This window comes from Ornithorhynchus anatinus, chromosome 5, assembly GCF_004115215.2.
Source record: "Ornithorhynchus anatinus isolate Pmale09 chromosome 5, mOrnAna1.pri.v4, whole genome shotgun sequence".
Classification (NCBI taxonomy): Eukaryota; Metazoa; Chordata; class Mammalia; order Monotremata; family Ornithorhynchidae; genus Ornithorhynchus; species Ornithorhynchus anatinus.
The window spans coordinates 65880228-65897787 of NC_041732.1; the positions used below are offsets into that span (position 1 = coordinate 65880228).

The 17560-nt window shown below is 41.8% G+C and overlaps 1 protein-coding gene across 2 annotated transcripts in view; it reads right to left on the reverse strand.

The window, feature by feature from the left end:
* The window catches only part of VPS13D (vacuolar protein sorting 13 homolog D), a 313068-nt gene that overhangs the window by 200120 nt on the left and 95388 nt on the right, over positions 1-17560 (reverse strand). The window contains exons 39-42 of one of the 2 annotated variants that reach the window (XM_029065680.2): positions 17405-17527; positions 14364-14438; positions 9073-9178; positions 4553-4705 (exon numbers count right to left, since the gene is read on the reverse strand). In XM_029065680.2, coding sequence (XP_028921513.1) covers positions 4553-4705; positions 9073-9178; positions 14364-14438; positions 17405-17527 — 457 coding nt within the window. The remainder of the gene's footprint in view (positions 1-4552; positions 4706-9072; positions 9179-14363; positions 14439-17404; positions 17528-17560) is intronic. The other variant, XM_029065681.2, reaches the window with a different exon arrangement.

A 17560-nucleotide genomic window follows, 5' to 3' on the forward strand; every position in this document is an offset into this window, starting at 1 on the left:
CCATAAAAAAAATAGGCAAGGAAAGGTCTACTGCACTGCAAAATGCAAACAAAGCTCTTTATTGTTCAGGACCTATTTACAGCCAAGGTGACCGTACTGTTAATGCGATGCTGTGATCCAACAGTGGAACCTGACTCGCTCAATCGGTTGCCAAACAATAGCTCTCTAGCGGGCTACTAGTCAAAAAGTTCGAGAGATTGGAAGATATTTCCCTAAACCTGAAGGTGATGTCAAGGAGGGCAGCCACCACATTGCTTTTCCCAGCATCTGATCGGTCTACTGTTGAAGAAAGAACACAGGACTGACTGACTCTAGACTGCAAAGACCTTAAGACTGTAAACTCTTGTTTTATGGTATTTGTTAAGTGCTCACTATGTGCCAGGCACTGTACTAAGCACTGGGGTAGAGAGAAGTTAATCAGGTTCGACATAGTCCCTGTCCCACTTGGGGTTCACAGTCTCAATCAACTCATTCTCTCCTCTGTCCCATTGTTGACCTCCCACTAACTCACAGCCCTGGAACACCTCCACAGCCTGCTTCCTTCACTCCTGTGCACGAGCCAGAGAGTGCTCAAGGTCCTTTCATCCAATTCTCTCCTTGACCCCTTCCAATCTGGCTGCCATCCTCTTCACTCCACAGAAACCACCCTCTCAAAGGTCACCAATGATCTTCTCCTCATCAAATCCGATGGCCTCTATTCCATCCTAACCCTCCTCGACCTCTCAGCTGCCTTCGAAATTGTCAAGCAGCCCCTTCTCCTGAAAACATTATCCAACCTCAGCTTCACAGACACTGTCCTCTCTTGGTTCTCCTCCTATCTCCCTGGCTGCTCAGTCTCAAGCTCTTTGGTGAGCTCCTACTCTGTCTCCCATCCCCTAACAGCAGGAGTCCCTCAAGGCTTAGTTCTGGGTCTCCTATTCTCCACCGACACCCACTCCCATGGAGAACTTGTTCTCTTCAATGGGTTCGACTAACTCCTCTATGCAGATGATTCTCAAATCGACATCCCCAGCCCTGATCTCTCTCGCTCTCTGCGGTCTCGCATTTCCTTTTGCTTTCAAGACATCTCTGTTTAGATGACCCGGCCACATCTCAAGCTTAACATATCTAAAACAGAATTCCCTATCTTCCCATCCAAACCCGTCCTCCACATGACTTTCCCATCACTGTAAATAGCACCCCATCCTTCCTGTCTCACAAGCCCCTCTTTGTGTTATCCTTGACTCATTTCTCTTATTCAACCCACATATTCAATCTATCATTAAATCCTGTAGATTCAGCTTTCAAAACATTGCTAAAATCTGCCCTTCCCTCTCCATCCAAACTGATACTATATTAATCCAAACACTTACCCGATCCTGCCTTCACTACTATATCAGACATGTTCCCTGCCCATAATGAGCAGTCTAGAGTTGGCAAATCAATCAAATCAAGAAGAAGGGAAAAGAAGAGGATAAGGGGAAGAGAAGGTGACAGAAGAGGATGAGGGGGAGGGGAAGGGGACAGGAGGGAGATATTAACAATCCCGCCTCTAGACTGTGACTTTCGTTGTGACTATGTGACTACCAACTCTGTTATACTGTCGTCTTCCAAGCACTTAGTACAGGGCTGTACACACAGTAAGCGCTCAATAAATGCCATTGATCGATTCACTCAGGGCAGCATTTCCTTTCCTTTGCAATTTCAACAGAGTGGAAAAAACGCAGCACTGGGCTTTACCATTAGATAAATAGACAGACCTTTGGAAAAAAGCAAAAAAACCAAATTCTCCTCTTGGTTCCCTATTGCAAATTCCACTTCCCAGAATCACCCTGAGTTGTTTGGCTTTGACCCCAAGTGACTAGGAGCCCAGTTATGTGAGCAGGGGCCGTCAGAAAGAGAGAGAGTTTTAGCTCTCAGCGGAAATCAGACCAGAAGGCAGTGGGCAGAACAGGAGGAACAAGAGGAAATTACACATTTAATTCTATTTTACATTTTTCTTAATTCAAGCCAGAAGCCTGAACTAAGGAACTGTGTTTGAAGTGAGGGTGGGGGCACCAAGGGACGAGATGTTGGAGGGAAAGTTTATTTTTACGAATTCAAGGAGAATGTTGATTTTAAATAGGTTACAGGAAAATAAAGAAAGGAGTAGTAAAGAGGTCACATTGCTTGTGACACAGCAGATCAGAGTCTTATTAAGAAAAAGCACAACTGTTTTAGGATTTTAGATCATGGGGAGCTGACCCTTGAAAACACTATAAGAGCTTTACTTGGTTTGAGGTCTGAAATCCCAAATGTGACATGTATATGTATCTATAAATACATACAAATGTATATATATACATATATATACATATACATGCATATACATGTGAACACACATTTGTTTTTGTCTGTCTCCCCCGATTAGACTAAGCCCGTCAATGGGCAGGGATTGTCTCTATCTGTTGCTGAATTGTACATTCCAAGTGCTTAGTACAGTGCTCTGCACATTGTAAGTGCTCAATAAATACTACTGAATGAATTGAATGAACAAACATGAAAATATATGTACACACACACACACACACATATAAACTGCAGCTTAGTGAAGCTACACTTTCCTGCTCTTTCTTTGGAGCCACTTATATTACACATAGTCAAAATCTGTGTTGAAAGGTGTACAGAGCTAGATAAAAGCTTATAATTTCTTCTTTTGTAGAGAACAGAAACTTTTCAAAGACAAAATTTGACATCTTAATCTGAACGATACCCATTGACAAACAGCATGGCCTAATGGATAGAGCAGGGGCCTGGAAGTCAGAAGGACCTGGGTTTTAATCCTGGCTCCTCTGCTTGTCTCCTGTGTGACTCTGGGCAAGTTGCTTCACTTCTCTGTGCCCCGGTTAACTTATCTGTAAAATGGGGATTAATATTATCGACCCCATGTGGGACACGGACTGTGTCCAACCTGATTAGCATGTATCTACCCAATGCTCTCCTCTGAATTAACACCTTATCGTGGCAGGAGACATTGAAAACACTGATGAAGCTTCGAACTCTGCCACACAGGGCTAACCATAATGGAAAGGTATAAGCCGAAGCATCAGATTCGATCAAAATCGATCAAAACCGATAAGTCGATTCTCCTATGCTGGGCAGGGAAAGTGTCAAAGGATGATGATCAAGTGATCAAAATGTTGACCAAAGACAACGGCACAGACCCAAGTATTTACTGAGAGGAAGGCAGGGGTAAACCACTTCCATATCTTTAACAAGAAAATTCTACTGATACACATACCGGAATGACCGTATGACAGAAGACGGGATGTTCTCAAGAGGGTGTGTTCACGGAGTCGCTATGGGTAGGAAACAACTCAGTGATAATGGAGCTGAGTTGAAACACCCCACGCTTAGAACGGTGCCTGGCACGTATTAAGCATTTAACAAATACCGTGAAAAAAACAAGTCTTGGTTTGTGGGGAAGGGTCTCGTTTGATGATAAGGCCTCTTCTGTCAGATAATAATAGTGGTGGTATGTATTAAGCACTTACTATGTGCAAAGTACTGTTCTAAGCCCTGGGGGATACAAGGCGATCAGGTTGTCCCACGTGGGCTCACAGTCTTAATCCCCATTAAGGTAACTGAGGCACAGAGAAGTTAAGCGACTTGCCCAAAGTCACACAGCTGGCAAGCGGCAGAGCTGGGTTTCGAACCCTTGATCTCTGACTCCCAAGCCCGGGCTCTTTCCTCTGAGCCACGCTGCTTCTCTAAGGCACCCATTCTGAATTTGATCCTATTCCTTTCTCTTTCCTCCTTCCTTTCCCCTCTAGACTCTAAGCTCATTGTGTGCTGGAAATGTGTCGGTTGTTTGTACTCTTCCACGCGCCGAGTGCAGTCCCCTGCACATGGTAAGTGTTCAGTAAATACGAACGACTGATTAGACTCTAGTTTTCTTTAAAAATCTCTTCACAAGAACTTTCCTCATAATTAAGAGCGTTTAACTGGGGTGGGCCGAAATAATAGACATTTAACATTTCCTTTGCTCCCTCTGCTGGTTGCGAACCAGAAGCTCTAGTAATCTCTCCCTAGAATCCCACTAAGAAATTACTGAAATCAGATAATAATAATAATAATGTTGGTATTTGTTAAGCGCTTACTATGTGCAGAGCACTGTTCTAAGCGCTGGCGTAGATAGAGGGTAATCAGGTTGTCCCACATGAGGCTCACAGTTAATCCCCATTTTACAGATGAGGTAACTGCGGTACAAGAGAAGTTAAGTGACTTGCCCACAGTCACACAGCTGACAAGTGGCAGAGCCGGGATTCGAACCCATGACCTCTGACTCCCAAGCCCAGGCTCTTTCCACTGAGCCACGCTGCTTCTCATTCCCGGCAAAGTACCAGAAATCCACTCAGCCAAATAATGGAGAAATTAATAAACCCAAATACGTTTCCAAGACAGTACAAACACCAAAGAAAATCATCTACATCACCAAATGAGAAAATTCACCAAGCAGCTCTCTTGGGACAGACATCCAGCTGTATCAAAAACTAAATAGAAGAATTTAGTAGAAGAATAAAGGTTCTCTTACCTGTGCCTTAATTTTCCTCTAGCCTCAAATTCAAATGGAATCTCTTCTCCTGTGAGTACTTCCCGCCACTCACTGACATTGTGGGCGTCATCAAGGAATGTTCGGTTTCCTTCGGGAACGAGGCCGGGGCTTCCGCTGTGAGATAGGGCTGCCCTGCGAAACAAATCATGTGCAAAGCTAAATTTGGGTCCCCGCTACAGGGATTTCAAATAAATCTTTTGATTAACTGGTTATTTCTGAACTTCTCCTCATGGACGAGGCAGAATAACATGCCTAAGGGAACCTAAGAGAGCAGCAATGATGGGAAACCAAACTAAAAACTTTATCCTAGTGCCATTCGTTGTTGACCCGTGCAACAGACTTCTACTTCAAATTCAGAGTATCATCATGGCTATGGAGTCTCTAAACTGGGAATCAGAAGGCCTGGATTTTAGTCTTGCCTTTGCTCTAGACTCACTTTCTGACCCGGAAAATATAACTAAATTTCTCTCTGCTATGCTGGTCTTCGATCTTTAAAATTGCATCTTACCTTACCTAGCTCACAAGACTGCTAAGAGGACATATATGAATGTGAAGGAATTTGACTCTACAAAACTTTAAAGTATATGTCATCATCATTTGACATCTATTGAACACTCCTAGGGTTAGTCTGCATTGGACAGGAGTTTCTAATAACTTTTTACCACTGGAAAAGTCTAATTTTTCTCTGAATTTATAAAGGCAAAATAAAAAAAAAGGACCCTAAAACCCTCAATGTCAAAGAAACTTTTATGGAAAGACTGCCATGCTGTTGAGGGAATAGCTCTGGAGTCATGGTGGAGCCCGTGACCACTGGTCATAGCCCTGACATCAGTACAAAGGACGTGGGTCCTAATCCCAGTTCCGCCACTTGTCCGCTGTGTGACCTTGGGCAGGCCACTTAACCTCTCTGTGCCTCAGTGACCTCATCTGTAAAATGGGGATAAAGACTGTGAGCCCCATGTGGGATAACCTGATTACCTTGTATCTACCCCAGCACTTAGAACAGCGCCTGGAACATAGGAAGCGCTTAATAAATATAATAATAATGTTGGTATTTGTTAAGCGCTTTCTATGTGCAGAGCACTGTTATAAGCGCTGGGGTAGATACAGGGTAATCTAGTCATCCCACATGAGGCTCACAGTTAAGCCCCATTTTACAGATGAGGTAACTGAGGCACAGAGAGGTTAAGTGACTTGCCTACAGTCACACAGCTGACAAGTGGCAGAGCTGGGACTCGAACCCATGACCTCTGATTCCCAAGTCTGGGCTCTTTCCACTGAGCCACACAAATATCATAATTATTATCATTATTACAATAGTCTGATTGACAAGCTACAGCGTGGCTCAGTGGAAAGAGCCTGGGCTTGGGAGTCAGAGGTCATGGGTTCGAATCCCGGCTCTACCACTTGTCAGCTGTGTGACCGTGGGCAACTCACTTAACTTCTCTGTGCCTCAGTTCCCTCATCTGTAAAATGGGGATTAACTGTGAGCCCCACGTGGGACAACCTGATTACCCTGTATCTAACCCAGTGCCTAGAACAGTGCTCTGCACATAGTAAGCGCTTAACAAATACCAACATTATTTATTGTACTTGTAGCCTAATTTATTTCCTTGCCTTCAATACTTGTGCTTCCTCTTAGACTATGAGCTCCAGGTGGGACAGGGACTGTTTCCAATGTGATTAACTTGTACCTACCCCAGAGCTTAGAACAGTACTTGACACAAAGTAAATGCTTAACAAATACCATCTATGGTTATCTATTTCCTAAGGCAATAATGAGACATTATTATGAGACTCATATCTGTCTCTCTACTCAGCTGGGTTATCTCGAGGGGTTAAATCCATCCACCACAGGTATTTATTACTGAGTGGTCTTCTATGTGCAAGGATTCTACTAAGAACTTGGGAGAAACTTTGCTTATCAGGATAAGCAAAGCATTTAGCTCAATGCTCAGCAGAAAAAGTACTCAATAACAACTGTTACCACAACAGAACTAGTAAACATGATCCCTGCTTTAAAATTCTTAGCTCTTTATCTTCCTTTTAATCTTGATTCCCACAGTCTACAGAAGCCTTGGAGGATAAGGGGAAGGGAAAAAGAGTGGGGGTTAAATAGGTACTCTTAGGACTGAAAAATTGTTCGCATTACACAATTAGGTTTACAATTACTTAACGGTGCTTGAGTAAATGTCTCCATATATGAGAATAATTTAATTTTAAAATATATACATGCACACATATACATGTATATGCAGTTCTCCTTCAACACATGAAATGCAGAGCCCATTGTTGGGTAGGGACTGTATCTGTTGCCGAATTGTACTTTCCAAGCGCTTAGTACAGTGCTCTGCACATAGTAAGCGCTCAATAAATACGACTGAATGAAAACTCCAAACTAAGGAAAGGTCACATTTTAGTACTTACTCTGATGCCACATTCCTGTTCACAAACCATCTTTTCTTGGCTATAAAACGCTATATCCAAACAGGCCCATGTGGACAGAAAAACATTCCCCAATTCTCTAACAACTCCGTAGCCAAAATCCATAGTGAAAACTCTGAACTAAATGTGTGTGTGTATGAATGTCTGCATCGTTTGAGAATGGAGAGCCCTTACTCTTTCATTCTTGCCTCATATATATATATATATATATATATATGATAGCACTCAGAAATGCACACAGTAGTACCAGGAAGGTGTGAAACACTGAGTTATTAAGAATATCTAAATCAGAGGAAATTTAATAATCAGATTTTCCTTCTGAAATTGGCTCTGTTGAGCTAGAACTGGTGACACACATTTTGCAATATCCAGTTGATCTATCCCAACCTCTCTCACTGATTGCAAGGAACAAATGATTAATGTCACTGGCACTTTTATGGGTATACACTGGCCCTTAAAATAAACACAGCACTAAAAGAAATGAGAACCTTACACCTTCATCTTTATGCTTTTGATTCCTGTGCTAAATCGACTTGGTACCTGCAGCTGAGAACCCCATTTGGAAGAAATACTACCCTTTCGATATAGTTTCAGTGCACTCACTACAAACATATTTCATATCTTGCCATATATTCTTATCTAAACTGGAAAGATGAAATGGCAGGTGGCACTGTTGAAGTTTCAATCGGGGAGATTCTTGGATCAATAGGAAGTCTACACCAAAACAACTCTGAACACTGCAGAAACAGGAGCATATCCCTCTGAAGATTTTCCACACTTGGCTGGTTGAGAATGAGGCTGAAAACATTTCCACCATTCCAGAATATGTGGCTTCTAATTGATTTTTATAGGTCGTTTAAGGGAAAAATACAATTTGCCTTCAACAGGCTTAAGACCTAAGAACTGCCATTACTGGGTCAGCCACTTGGCCAAAGGATGCTTGGAGAAAGTCTAGTGGCTGCCTCCTCGACTGCCAATGTATTGGTTAGACATATCCCATCTAACATTCCTACGTTCCTCTCTAAACATCCCTAGTTTTTCCTCTAGTAACCCACATGGACTACTTGTCCATGAACTCATCCACCTCCCTCTTGAACAGACTCAGATTTTCAGCCTGCACAGCCTCCTGTGGTTACACATTCCAAACGCTTACCACCCGTGGGTGAAGAGGCATTTCCTTTTGTTTGTTTTGAACCTCCAAAAGAGGCCCCGTGCCCTCGAGTTGTGTGCTTCAGGGAACAACAATCCCATGTTCGCCCTATGCCCATGCTTCATGAATTTGTAGACTTTGACTGTGTCCCCACTCAGTCTGCATCGTTTGAGAATGGAGAGCTTCTCTATTTCACTAAAATGCTAATACATTACATTTGCTTTCTATGCACTTGGGAAAAAAATATTCCATCTGAATCCATTTGATATTTCCCCGGAATTTACACACTTCCTGAAAAAAATCCGCATTAATATAAGCCAAGTTCTAAGTAAAAAAGAAAGCTATTATAGAAGGTCTCTATTTTGGCTTAGGTGAATTCACATTAGCTTCACTGACTCCACCCATTCCCATCTGGATTTGAGAACGTTTAGGATTTGAAGATCAATTTTATTTTTCTTTCTTGGGCAGGTTTTCAAACCAATCTTGGAGGAAGAATGAAAAAGATTGGCTTTGGATTAAATGGAGACCACATATTTTTTTTTCTTAACCAGATTACTTTTCTACCTTTCAGCACCGTCTCCTTTGCTTGATTCCCATTTTCAATAAAATGCTTTCAAACCCTAGGTATCAGCGCTCCCATATTTCAGATTTAGTGGCCCCTGGCTCTGTCACATCGAGAGATGCCTACTAAACAGCCTCATTTCACATTGAACAGCAAGCAAACAAGAAGCTGGTTCAAAGAAACACCGGGAAGATAAAGTTATATACTATACAAAATAAACACACCCCGCCTGTTTAAATTCTCACCTTTCTTTCACACCCACACCACCCCCCACCCGCCCTTCTGTGGTTAGAGGGAGGAGTAAGAAAGATTGTTTATGTGCAACTTCCAAGGGTTCCTTACCGGGTAGGAGTAGTTGTTAGCGTGGCAAACCACAGTGTACATCCCGTGTGATTCCTCAGAGCAAAGGGGACAAAGGGCTGCCTTCGCTTTGGAGTTTTCATTTCAGCTGTAAAGGAATCAAAGGAGAGAGTCAGAAAAAGTGTGTGTGTGTGTGTGTGTGTGTTTGTGTGGGGGGGTGTTGGAGAGACAAAGCTTCATAATAATTAAAGGGAATTAAGGCACCTAATTGGAACCTGGGCTGGAAGGGGATCTGGGGGGATATCACTACCCTTATATGTGGCAGATGGATTATGTGAATTCACTACTCAGTCCTAGTGATTGGTCACTAGGTATAGCGAGGAGCTGCATATCACCAACCTTGTGGTTCCCTTCATCTTATTCTATCCTGGACCACTACTGAGTACTGAGCCTCTTCTGCCTCTTAGAAGCATGCACTCACCAGGCAACCAAGATGGAAGCAAGGAAAGAGAAATATTCTCCACCATCCTAAATTGCCTCAGCAAAACTAAAGCTATGCGGAATTGACCAGTTATCTGTTAGGGCTTTAGTTTAAATGGCTCCAGTGTGTAAGCAGATTTCATTTACACTGACTTTCATTTCCTTCATTCACTGAAAATACACTCACTTGAAGTACAGATAGCCCGGTCCCTGTTTTCTATTTGAATTGACTGCATTCTCCAAAGGCACTGATTTTCCATTTTCCTGGAGCCAATTTTATTACCATAGTCATGTTTAGTTAGGTGTTCAAAAAATTGTTCAAAGCCTCCTATTGAAGGAGGGCAAGTAAATGGAAGCACATTCATTAAAAACAAAACAGAGACCTAACAACATGCTACTTAGACATAGTCATCCTTCATATTTGAAGACACTGTTGATGGTAAAATTCACCTTTGAGAGTGCATGTCTGGCTGAATATGCCAATAGGAGATACAGAGTTCCAGCCACCTTGTTCACACAAAAATGCTGTATTTTGTACTGCTGCATTTAATATTCATAGGACCTGGCACTATTTTCTCTTTTCCCTCCTTGTTTCTTTTTCCACATGAAGCTTTTGCTTAAAGAGAGCTACTCCCTTCTTGATGTCATTGCATGGCGTAGATCTAATCCCAGAAATTGACTTCCAATTTCAGCTGGGTTGTAGCATTTGTCTGAGGCTTTGTTTTACCATGGAGAAGCAGCATAGCTCAGTGGAAAGAGCACGGGCTTGGGAGTCAAAGGTCATGGGTTCTAATCCCAGCTCCACCACTTGTCAACTGTGTGACTTTGGGCAAATCACTTCACTTCTCTGGGCCTCTGTTACCTCCATCTGTATAATGGGGATCAAGACTGTGAGCGCCATGTGGGACAATCTAATTATCTTGTATCCCCCCAGTGCTTAGAACTGCGCTTGGCACATAGCAAGCGCTTAACAAATGCCATCATTATTATTATGTCCTTAAAACGTTTCCTTTGCCCTCCTTGCTTTCCGGCTCTCCGTCCAGCAGCTGTTTGGTTATCCTGCTGTCTCTCATTCCTCTCACGTGCCACCTAGCATAGCTGCATAAAGGTGAGTATAGTTTTGAAGCGAAGAGACTGACTACATTCCAGACCTTCCTTGTGATTTTGTCTTGCCATTTGGTATTGAGTCTGGTCCAAAGTGAAGCTAGTGGAACTGTTCAAAGAGCAAGATGGGGTGAGAGAATCCATTGTATTTACTGAGCGCTTACTGGGTGCAGAGCACTATACTAAATGCTTGGGAGACTACAATGCAAGAGAGTAGCCAAGAAGCTTATGGTCTAGAGGGGGAAGGTCTAGAAAAGGTTAGACAACGATTCAGCTCCGAAGACCTTCAATTCGGTCTGCAACCTGACACCATGCTGCTGCCCTACTCTGTTTCACAGACTCCCAAAGGACGCAATGGGTTCCTTGATTCTGTTTTCTATTTCCCTATCCCGGCACCATCGGTCAGTATGCTACATACGCTGTCTTTCTTTTACTACCACCCAAATGAGGTACAGGGGTGGTTCCATAGAGGAGCAAATGGAAAAAAAAAAATCCCGGACATTTGGGACAGTGTAACAGAAAAGCATTCAGTAGCTTTTATCACCATTGGTTAACTGTTCATCAGTGTTTTGACAACAACCTCACCTGCATAGTATTAAATATATTAAAAAACATGATTTGTCTAGTAAATAATACTCAGTCCATCAGGGAGACACACTGAGCCCAGACTGAGCTCCCCTTCTCCCTCTACCGCCCCCCCCACCTCTCCACAGCTTAACCCTCTTTTCCTCCCATCTCCCTCTGCTCCTCCCCCCTCCCTTCCCATCCCCTCAGCACTGTACTCATCTGCTCAACTGTATATATTTACATTACCCTATTAATTTTGTTAATGAAATGTACATCGCCTTGATTCTATTTAGTTGCCATTGTTTTTACGAGATGTTCTTCCCCTTGACTCTATTTATTGCCATTGTTCTTGTCTGTCCGTCTCCCCCGATTAATAATAATAATAATAATGTTGGTATTTGTTAAGCGCTTATTATGTGCCGAGCACTGTTCTAAGCGCTGGGGTAGACACAGGGGAATCAGGTTGTCCCACTTGGGGCTCACAGTCTTAATCCCCATTTTACAGATGAGGTAAATGAGGCACCAAGAAGTTAAGTGACTTGCCCAAAGTTGACAAGTGGCTGAGCTGGGATTCGAACCCATGACCTCTGACTCCAAAGCCCGTGCTCTTTCCACTGAGCCATACTGCTGATTAGGCTGTAAGCCCATCAAACGGCAGGGACTGCCTCTGTTGCCGACTTGTTCATTCCAAGTGCTTAGTACAGTGCCCTGCACATAGTAAGCGCTCAATAAATACTACTGAATGAATGAACCCTCTACCACAGCCATAGCCACATAGGCACAGATTCACACTCTCTCTGTGCAGGAGGTATCTCCCTTCCAGTCACTCCACTGCAACAATCTAAGCACTAATATTTTCAATTGCTTACACAACGTCCATCCACCTACCTGTTCTCGAACCAAAAGGCCCACACAATCAAGACAGTTCCTAAATCTTTTTAAAACAAAAATTCCTAACAGTGGCCTTCAAGAAAACAGTGAAGGGGTAATTGTGAGGCTGCTGATAAGAGCAAAGGGGAAATGTACATGCTAAAAGCTGAATGGCTGGCAAACAGTAAACACTGTGGCCCTTGGAAATACACCTCCCACTCCTTGACTCAAATGAGCCAAGAAGCTGAGCTAAAATAACCTTAACAGGCTCCTCTTCCTGTGAACAGTATCGGGACAAGAGAGCAAGGTCAGAAGGAGGTGCTCAACCGCAAATTTGAAATCATCTTGCTGACAGTACGATTGATTTGGTTTAAATGTTTCTGTTCTCAGTGACCACTGAAAGACTGAAACTGCAGAAAAGAAACCAGCTGTGCTTTCACATCCTACTGCAAGCCAGGCTGAAAGGTTCTATTTATCAATTAGATTAAAATACAAGGAACAGGTGGAAGATGGCTTTGATCTGAGAGATCTTGGGACTAAAATTTGATGTCTTTACAAAAGCAGTGTGTAACACATAACCTCATTAATTAAAAAGCTTGGATAGGTTCACTGTTCAAGATGAAAGATTTCTAGCATCAGTCAAAGACACACAACACCCTACACACCAGCACTTTTAGACACTCATTCACCAAATAATCCAATTCTCCAGTCCATCCTCAACATCATGAAATGGCCTGTTAGCCTAGATAGGTTTTACTCTCTATTCCAAAATAAACTGGTTTGATCTTTGGCACAGTACCAAAGAGAATGGATTCCAAAGTCCACAAAACAGAGCCATTTCCCCTGATTGCCTTAGAATACCTTCCTCCAGAGACCAATCAAAGTTCAAGGCAAAATACATAGGTTAGTCACAATCTAGTTCAACTTCACTTTCTGCAAATTTGGGAAATTTCTTCCCTTTCTGACTTGTCTCACACTACTAATTTATAATAATAATAATAATATTGGCATTTGTTAAGTGCTTACTATGTGCAGAGCACTGTTCTAAGCGCTGGGGTAGATAGAGAGTAATCAGGTTGTCCCACACGAGGCTCACAGTCTTAATCCCCATTTCACAGATGAGGTAACTGAGGCACAGAGAAGTTAAGTGACTTGCCCACAGTCACACAGCTGACAAGCGGTGGAGCTAGGATTCGAACCCATGACCTATGACTCCCAAGCCCAGGCTCTTACCTCTGAGCCACGCTGCTTGGAAAAGGATATTCATTCTCTCTTTATGTAGCAAGAATCTTCTCATCCACATATTCCAAAGCATTATCCTTATTTCACTGTTGTCCCTGTACTTAACTCTTTGAAGACAAAACATCAAACTGCTGTGTATTCACATATTTTGCCAAACATTACAAAGTCTATTATGTAACTGAGGCTAAACGCAAATCACTTAAACTAGCCTCACATTAAAATATACACCTTGGAACTCTGAGTCATTGATTTTCTTGCTGTATTTTCCTACGCTTACTAATCAAATTTCAAAAGCAATCTAGATCATGGTTGAAAATGAATAGCCTTCATCTACCACCTAATCCCCTCATCTCTTGTTAAAATATAAAGAAATTAAGATTTTTTTTTTCTAACCAGAGTGGGTCCTATAAATACTTCATCTTTACACTAATAATGTATTTTTATTATTACAGAAGACATGAATCTTCTGTTCTGTAAACTTCCATAGAGTCCCATAAGGAGTTTACCAAGGGCACTCTACATACATTATCTTATAATATGTTCATTTGTGGTACATTTTTTCCTTCATTTGTTGGGTATGCTGCATAGGACATAACCGTTTCAAACATTTTACAGCATTTATCTCTAGGTAATGTCATGACTTCAAAACTGCCTTATTAAGGAAGTTTATTTGAAAACACTTTGCCTCCCAATCCTCCCCACACAGAAAAGGAATGGAAATTATGTAGAATAAAAATCAGGATGCCATTCAACCTGCTGTGGGCAGGGAACGTGTCTGCCAACTCTTGTATTTTACTCTCCCAAGCATTATAGCGCTCTATATGTAATAAGTGTCCAATAAGTACCACTGATGATGATGATGATAACGATAATGGTAAAAAGAACTTAGCTCAGCTGTTACAAATAGTCTCAGCAGTAACTAAATCAAAGTAGAAAATCCTGGAGTGGGAAATGATCGGTTGATGCTCTGAATGACCGACCGAGTCAGCTCATATTCAAAAGTAACTGCTGTGCAAAAACATTTGTTAGAACAGAAAAGCAAAGCATTCTCTTCCTCTGCTATACAGTACCTCTAGCATAGATCTGGTGTTCTAGGTTAGTCAGACTGGCTGTACTTCTAGTTCTAAGGTAGACAAGGGGGAGGCCTAGTAGACAGGAAAGACAAAGTTAGCAGGGAAGGAAAAAATGCAGGTCAACAGACAGAATTTTCTCCACTGTGTACCAAAGAAAGAAGAACCATATCCTAATAATTGGCAACATGCATTATTCAGAATTCATTTAACACTGATTAAATGCCAGTGACCCAGGAAAAGTGATCAAGACATTTCATTTTTCTAATGTCAATTTCATATTCAGTTCTTATAGAAGAAGCTTCGTTAGGTTAGCATGTAGTTTCAGAAATGAAGAGAAAAAACAGTTTAGCATTTTTTTGAAAGAACACAAGGCTTTTCCATTTTTGATAACACTAAATTCCAGATATACAGATGTTGAAAATGACATAAACAACTGAAATATCTTAAACTAAAGCTCATTCAACAACTGTTTGCATATAGAGACTGTGAAGAACAAACTTTAAGGAAACCTTAGAAGGGTTTTCTCCCTTGACTCTCAAAAATCAGGGAGGAGAGTCTCTTTATACTCCACATTTAAATAGTTTCACAAATGCAACCTCACTGGAGTGCTTCCAAAATTCTGGTTTCCATTTTTTTTTAAACGGAGAATTTAAAAATATCAAAATGTGGGATTTTTCCCTTTTTTTGTCCAAAAATGAATTATTTCTTTAAACAGCTAGGCTCTGCATGAGTTTTATCCTTAGAGCTTGAGCCCTTATTGAGCAAAACTAACAAGCAGGCCAAAATCCATGCCAAATCTTTCCCGGACACACTCATAGTCATAACAACAAATCATCTTCAATGGACTTGATTTTATCAGGTGAAAATTCTGCATTCCAAAGGACCTGTGTTTTGAAAATGGTCTTTAAAAAAAATTCCTCCATTTTTATTGAGGACATAGCATTTTGGATTTCTGAACATGTCTTAAAACATCATCCAAGTCCAATAAAGCTCAAAGCAATTGACCTTGGAGACAGAACAACAAACATTTAGAATTTTAGTTGGTCCACTTGGAGGAATGGATTTTTCACTGTAGGCTTATATGGTTTGTCTGGTGTGGAAAAGAGGCTTTGCTATTTACCTATGCACTAGAGCACATTTTAAGAAAAAGATGAGCCCCAGTTAAATCTCAATTTGGCCCAATAAAGCCATACTTGCAGTTTATCACTTACAAAGAACACAGCTAACCAAAATAAATATCCTTCTTAGATTTCTAAAGTGTCCACTGCCAAACAAGCATGAGATTTGCTAGGCCACCTTATTTTCACTAGATATATGCCAGTATCTTCAGAAAACCACTATTTTATCCATAATGCATCTTCCAGTGAAAATTTGGGGTCTTTAGTTTTGTTCTGGTCTCTGAAAGGAGCAGTACAGCCTCTTTATTTTCTACATTCAAAAACTAGATCACTCACTGGATTGTTTCAAAATTCTGGTTTTCAAACCCTTTTTCAAAATGGAGATTTAAAAAAAAAATCAAAATGTGACCCATCCTAATAATTTCAGCTAAGTTAATCTTTTGGAGGACTTCAAAATTTCCAAATTAAAAAAAATGCCTGGGCCAAGAGACAGTGTTGCCAAGTTAAATTTCTGCAGAGATGATCATGGGAAGTTAGTAAACCTCCAGGTTCCTCACTTAGATTTCAAAAATGGTTTAAAAATTGCCTTGAAAAATGATGATGATCCATTTGACAAGTGAAGGAAGAAGACGTGGAAAACAATAGTGTCTGGAGAAGTCTTGAATCTTGAAGTGAAATTAGGGCATTTAGAAGCAACCAATTAAGAGAAGAAAGAGCAAGAGAGCTGATATGTCCCAGTCTCTCCTTCCTAAAGGTACAGAGCAACAGAGGCACCATGTATACCCAAAGGAGGGTTGAACCGGTTCAAAATCTTCAGAAACTAAGGCAGCCCATCTGCCCATGACATATTTGCACAACAGATGGAATATTTCTGAAACATTCATGAGCTATGTGAAGTCTGGCCAAGAAATATATCCAGAGTGACTTTCCGAAAGAAACCAGACAGGAAGGGCTGGGACTTAGCTGAGTTTAGATGGATGACACTGGGTTATGGGGCAGCCAGAGGCAAAACAGTTGTCAATCAGAGTGTATCGGAACTCTCAGAGAAAAAGGCCTTTATGGTGAGGCAATAAATTAAATGTTGTTAGGAGGAACAACATGGCAACCCCTTCCTTTTAATCAAGGGGTAAGAAATACAACCGCTTCATGCTTTACGGAGCTTTGCCAACCTAGTTTAGCCCTGATCTCCTAATCCTGATTCAGCACTCACTCCTCCTCTGTTTCCCTGGGATGTACAGGTAGAGGAGGGGAGTGCTGGTAAGAATGGTGCCCTCTCACCCTCTGCATGCATGCTCCTAGCCTGCATGAATCTCTATCTGCCATGCCATTTACAAAGGACACACTTCAGCAGGGCAGCACATGAGGGAAGAAGGGCTCTAATAAGCTCAGAAAGGTCGAGGGACACCCTCTGTGCTGCTTCTTCAAAAGTAGTGGTAGAATGCCCACTCAGCCCAAAGACTCAGGGCCAATGACAAATCTAAAAATTGTGATATACTGGGGTGAGTCGGCCCAGAACACTTCCTCTTCCTTAGGAACTACTTCCAAATTACTGCATACCTGAGCACAAAGAAATGGGGATTCACTGGCATTTAGTACAGGTTATTAATCAGCCACAAGGCACCCAAACTCCCCAGCATTAATCGTGCTGTGTTTGCAGTGCTTTCCACGCCTAAATTCCTTTATAAGGGTAGTGCAGGTATTGTGTAGCTCAGAATGCAAGAGGCAGAGTTAGAACCTGGGTGCAGAACTCAATAGCTATGTCAGAAAACTGTCTCTAACAGATCTCTAGAAGCCATTTACCCTCCCCTCTACCTCCTTCCATGAACAACAATGCTTCTATTGGGAATTTCTTGGCAACACACTGCTTTATGTGGCAACGTTATTTTACTTAAGCAACGCTACGGATAAGAGATATCTTACTCTGTCCAAAGCTCGGAGGATCCACAGACGACCCCATCCAACTTTCTGATTTTGTGGAGCCCGCATCCTTATCCTGCTTACAGTAATCGGCCATCCATGACTCCTTGGTGCTGACATATTGATCTATTAAGAATCCAAAAGAGATTGTAAGAATAG